This window comes from Xenia sp. Carnegie-2017, unplaced genomic scaffold (genome assembly GCF_021976095.1).
Source record: "Xenia sp. Carnegie-2017 unplaced genomic scaffold, XeniaSp_v1 HiC_scaffold_2, whole genome shotgun sequence".
NCBI lineage: Eukaryota > Metazoa > Cnidaria > Anthozoa > Malacalcyonacea > Xeniidae > Xenia > Xenia sp. Carnegie-2017.
Genome location: NW_025813482.1, coordinates 2,023,191 through 2,029,060, shown reverse-complemented (window position 1 = coordinate 2,029,060; position 5,870 = coordinate 2,023,191). Strand labels below are relative to the sequence as shown.

The 5,870-nt window shown below is 33.9% G+C and overlaps 1 protein-coding gene across 1 annotated transcript; it reads right to left on the bottom strand.

The window, feature by feature from the left end:
* Positions 1 to 1,699: 1,699 nt before the first annotated feature.
* LOC124440445 (Werner syndrome ATP-dependent helicase homolog) lies at positions 1,700 to 5,798 on the bottom strand. Its single transcript, XM_046990841.1, has 5 exons — positions 5,671 to 5,798; positions 5,140 to 5,279; positions 4,759 to 4,892; positions 4,423 to 4,492; positions 1,700 to 1,835 (listed from the first exon to the last, which is right to left on the bottom strand). The coding sequence occupies exons 1-5, from the start codon at positions 5,671 to 5,673 to the stop codon at positions 1,700 to 1,702; spliced, it is 483 nt and encodes a 160-aa protein (XP_046846797.1). The 5' UTR covers positions 5,674 to 5,798.
* Between the last annotated feature and the right edge of the window lie 72 nt (positions 5,799 to 5,870).

The window sequence follows — 5,870 nt, the reverse complement described above, 5'->3', positions numbered from 1 at the left end:
GTCAAAACTTGTCATAATCTTTGAATGAAATTAATGAGACATCTTTTCATCGAAACCAAAGATAAACTACGATAACATTCTGACGTCTAAATTCAAACGATTACATCTTTCAATATATTACATCTGTCATCGTTCATTTTCAGAAAAACGTGAACTGCATGATGTATATATACATTGAGAAGCAAATATAAAGATAAAGGGTTTTAGAAACAACGCCTTTTCTCCTTATAAAGCCATCCTCAAACTAAGAAAAAGCGAGCAATTTGACGTGAAAAATTTTTTAAACTTAATTTACGCGCAATAACAGAATGGGTTCAACAGTGTCTAACTAGCGATGGTTTTAAAAAAAACTCTAATTAAAAACCGTTATTTTTTGTTCAACTGAATTCAACAGGCCGCTGTATTTTGTACAAGTCGATGTTAACATTATACACTATAATATCTTGATAGCATGTTTTATTGAACGATTTCATTCATTGTATAACTTAAAAAAAGAGATTCACAAAATGTCAGTCATTCCAGTGACGTTCGTTAAATTCAAAAAGTTTGTTCACACGACGATCAAAATCGTTGTATCAACGAGATGAAACTTAAATAGAAGAAAATTTAAGGAGGGAAACTACATGATTTTCCAATAAAGTACGAACATTCGTAGACAAACTAGTTATATCTAGCTTCTAGATAAAACAAAACACATATGTTTATAAAATGTCTGGAGAAAAAAAATTAACGAGTGAGATTGCGAGAAATGAGGTGTGGCTTCATGAGAAAAACAAATATTTGATTAAGTATAGCCACTTAAAACAAATTAGCAAATGATGCTCCTTGGCTCATAAATCGTTTTAAATACATTTCCTATGCAAACATGATAAAACCACTGAAGTCATAACAAAGATCTCGGACATTGAATGTCTCAGCATTAGTCCTATTGACGTAAACAGCGCAGATTTATCAACGATAACAATGTTGACGTTATGGCAACATCACCTGAAGCAGATACGATTGAGAACATAAAAAATTACAATTGGTGATAAAATCATAAATGGCATGTTATCAATAGTGTGTTTCCAAATTTTTTAACAACGGGGGCGATATGATACTTAATTCCACTAGGTTGCACTTAGCCAGAACACTGCCTTTTAGAACTTTTAGAAAACCTTACTATAACATTACACTAAAAACTACAAGCCTAAAAAAAGCCCACAGTCTACAATCCATAAAACGCTACGTGGAGATTATCTGGACAGAATTGAATTCGACAAAAATTTTAGTTATGCAAGCACAAAGCTCCCCACCATCCACCAAAACACCCTACATGCAATACAAATTATCCACGAATCATCCTCGCACCCAAGCCACAGAACATGCATGCAAGCACGTACTTGGGTGACATATGGTCAAAAAAATTTCATAAATAAGACACATTTTTGTTTAAGAGTTTAGGCGAGAAAGATGTTGACATGAGTGTTCGTACGAATATAAAAAGTGTAAAGAATGTGGGCCATCCGGCATTGTAATACCGAATTTTTTCTATTTACAGTTTACATGTTGAAAATATCAACTTCTGTATTAATGTGTTTAACACTGGCAGACATGCCAATGCAGCATTCAAAAGTTAAAATACTATTCACGTCGCAAGCAATATTCCTTACATTTTCAAATTCTACTTTCAAATTCTTATGCACAATGATAAACAGAATTAACTCACCAAGTTCAGGACAAGTCCCTTTAAACTCCATTTCTCAGATGACTTAAGCTTGGAGTTGGCAAAATCAGAAAGTTCTAAATATCCATTGGCATTAATTTCAAAATCTTTCTTGAGTTTCTGCATGTCACTAAATGAATGGATGAAAAAAACCGAGCTGAATTTTGAAAGCATTTGCAGTGTCTAGTCAAGTTGTGTAAAAAGACTAAAGAGAATGAAGTCAAGGAAATGCTCAAGTCATTAGAAATTTCCTTGGTACCAATAGGTCGAAAGCGTACGTGAACTTGTTCACACACACACCCATTTAATCCACACAATTTTAATCGCAATTGGCATTATTCAAGTACCAGACACCTACGCTTGCATAAAAGTTGAATTATCAACTCAAACATCCATTTAATTCCCAACAATCAAATTTGTATCATTGAAATATCTTTCATGCTTATGAAAACCCATAGGAGCAATTGAATGCAGAGGAAAAATGGCTTTCGTACTATCTACTATAAAATACGCAATGCTCAGAACTCATGAAGTATTGGCTAACACACCTTCTTCTATTTGCCTAAACGCTCTAACTTCGTCGAATTGAGGGTTGCATATATTATTCCAATGCCTAGTATAAAATCAAATTGCATTTTATCAATTTTCACCATGACCCACAATCTCTTCTTTAACATCTTTTCTTCAATATTCATAGCATGTTGTACTCAGTTCTAGCAGCTTCACTCTCCATTACACTACATAACTAGTTACATAATTGCATGATTGCATCCACCTTCCACTTTCAACATCGGCACCACAACCATCACGCTAAGATCTGAGCTCAATCAGTTGAATTGATCAATCAATCAAAGAAAAATTGCAAATCAATCATCAATAAATGTAAGAGGAAACATTAAAACGTCTGTTTTAAATTTGTCTGTTTCTCATTTCTGTCGATTTATAATAGAGATAAAAGATTTTTTCGTGTTCGTACTGGCTTATGCAAACCTTGGAGACGTTTGTGCGAACGTCGAGTAAATGCACACAGTAAACATCTTTTACTTCTTAAATGAAACATAGCACAGAAGCACCCACAAGGTGGCCACTGAAATCATATCCTAAACAAGGTTTACATTATTTGTGAAAGTAACAGACGCATGAAAGACAGTAGGCTGCGGAACACCATCTGTAAAGGCAGGGGCTGCTGGGGGAAGGGGGTTTTGGGGCAAGCACGATTATACAGTAGGCTGAGTAGGCTTAAGCCCACAGGTCAGGGCTTTCGAAAGGCCCGTTAAACGTTTTGAACGGATTTGAAGGTTTTTGCTTTCCGGGCTAGCTAAATGTGCTTAACTAAGATAATTTACACTGTTGAAACCTAACGAGCAATTGAATGCAGAGGAAAAATGGGTTTCGTACTGTCTACCTTTCAAATGTCAAATGCCCAGAACTCATGAGGTTTTAACTTTTCCTATTTCCCTCATGTCAATGATTTCTGAAATTTTGTTCTAACCTTAAAATGAACTTTTCCCATTTTTTTACCCTGTAGAGTTACTAACAGGAAATGCAAAGCAAAGGAAAACTGAACTTAGTGAGAGGAATAGGTATCGCTTAAAGGCCTTTAACTTTGTCTTAGCCTACAGACCATGTAATTAGTAATCCGCCACTGGACAGGGGATGTTTGGAGAGGGAGTAGACGAATTGAAAACTATCAAATATTTTGATATACGACAAACGGACGTAGATAATAATGAAAGTATCGGGTAGAAATGGTCCATTGCCAGCTTCTAATGAAACGCGTAGCCTTGTCTGAATCCTTCACGATTTTTATCACCCACAAGCCTACTTTCTTGCTTTCTTTTTCTCACCATATTCACAAAACTGGGCCTTCCACCAATTGCTTCAATTCTTCTCATTTATAAATTTAGCCACATGTTTAACTTTATTTCAAAACTTTCATTCTAAATTTTTGGCTGAACTTCATAATACAATCGCTTTCTTTCAGGTCCCATTATGTTATTTCACAACTTTTTATGTTCTTGTAGGCAGCTTCGTTCCCCTCCGTCCCATTTTTACATATCTCCTTGCGTATATGCATTCTTATTTTTCCTAGTAACTTCTGTTCTTGTCTCATCACCATGAGTTACTTTGATCTCCCCTTTCTTCCTTCTAGCCACATACTTCATTGAATCTCTCTATCAAACGTTATTCACTCCTTTATATTTATCAGAGTGATACTTGCGAACCATGAGCATTCGGATTACAAAGGTGTTTTTCAATTAGTCCCTGTGAAATTAATGATTTACCAACAAAGCTGCGTCACAGTTTTTGGAAATCATAATACATAAGTGAGTAAGATTTATGATAAATGACAGATATTGTCCACCAAAGTGAATGGATGAACTGAATTATCAACTTCTTACATCAAAAAAACGATGACCATCTATTTAGTACAACTTTACTGACCATATTTTGAAAAGTTGATGAATGTACATCCCAGATCTTCATACAAACACACATATTTTTTCACACACTCCAGTCCTTAATCAAAACGTAATAAACCTCACTACTATCACAGTTCCCAGATCACCACAACTTACATCCTTTTCACATTCATTAGCCAGATTCCTTGCCCACCAAACCACTTGCAAACAACACACATCCATTTTCCATTTCCTCTATATGTGCATTGCTGACCAATGGCTATGTGCAAAAAATTGAACAGCTGAAATACTTACTTATGTATTCCGACTCCAACTTTCAGGATATTTTCACATTCAAGGATATATTTCAATTCAGAAGGGAAATCTATAATGAAAGTTGTTTCAGATTTTAGCAGTCTTGAAAACGCAAATTTTGAGCAAATTTATGATATAAAATATTCTCTAGAGTTTTTACTATTCCCTAAATAGAACTTTGTACTAAGAAACAATTTCTTTGAAAATTATTGTTAAAGAGAACAGCAGAATGTTCCCTCCCTCATCTCTTGGAGTTTGCGACTGGCTATAATACGTAATTCTGTAATGCACACAAACAATGATTCAAATGATTCATGACACAGTCTATGTACTTACTATTCATCATTGATAGATGAAACAGATAGCAAATCTTTTTTGAAGGGCACACTTGAATCAAAGCAGTTTTTCTAACTTCACTTGTGAATGCCACTTTCCACTCAATATCAAAACCAACTGACTCAACATCATTCCTACAATTGTAATATTTTAACATATACATTCTCAAAATGCTACTTTTTTGTAGTCAGTAGTTATGTAAAACAGCACAATTTTAAAACTTGTATTGATATTATATCGTAAAACCAAGGTAACTAAGAAATACTCTTCAAACATTGGAAATAGACAAAAAACAAAAAGCTTCATGACCAGCTAATAAAAAAGTAATGATGTAACTAATGATATACTAAATCATGTTGATTCAAAAATTTAATGTTTTACCTCAGCTCATTACAAATAACATTACATTCATCTATGTGTGAACAATAATATATTTTCCCAGGAAACTTCATCTCATCAAGACCAGACTCTCTCATTCCTTTTTCAAAACAAGGTGGCAATTTTCTGGTGACTTTCCTAGCCTTAAGTATATTAAAATAATATGTATAATTATGACAGAATTATTAGAGAAATTTACCCAGATGACTTTCAGTCAGCCTGAAGAAAAGTTCATGGTTCACAGCAAACCATAACAAGTCTGATTCTTACAAAATTTGAAACCCTTCTAGCAATCTGAGCCCCTCCATTTTGTGTTATCATATTAAATGACATAGTTCGCACAGGAAAAACACTTAGTAATAAGCTGAAAGAAGGAAAAAAATAATTAAGACTAAAAAGAAAGATAAAGATTGTAGTAAAAATGATACAACAAAGACTATTATAAAATCAACCGACGAAGCCTCAGTTCATTGGCTATTAAAATATTATTAAACAATAATTGGAAGTGATATTAAAATCATCATTTTCTCTTACCATCCGAACGAAATATTCTCCAAACAAAATGTCTCAATTTACTGAAAATGTATTTTCATAGTATAAACTACATTCGTGGGCTTTTTGAGATAAACTGTGATCACTTGACAATTTTGTTGAGAGTTGAATGAATTTGAATTGTGATATTGAATGATGATTTAATATTTATATCGTTGAATCGCGAGAGTCGCGCGTGTTTA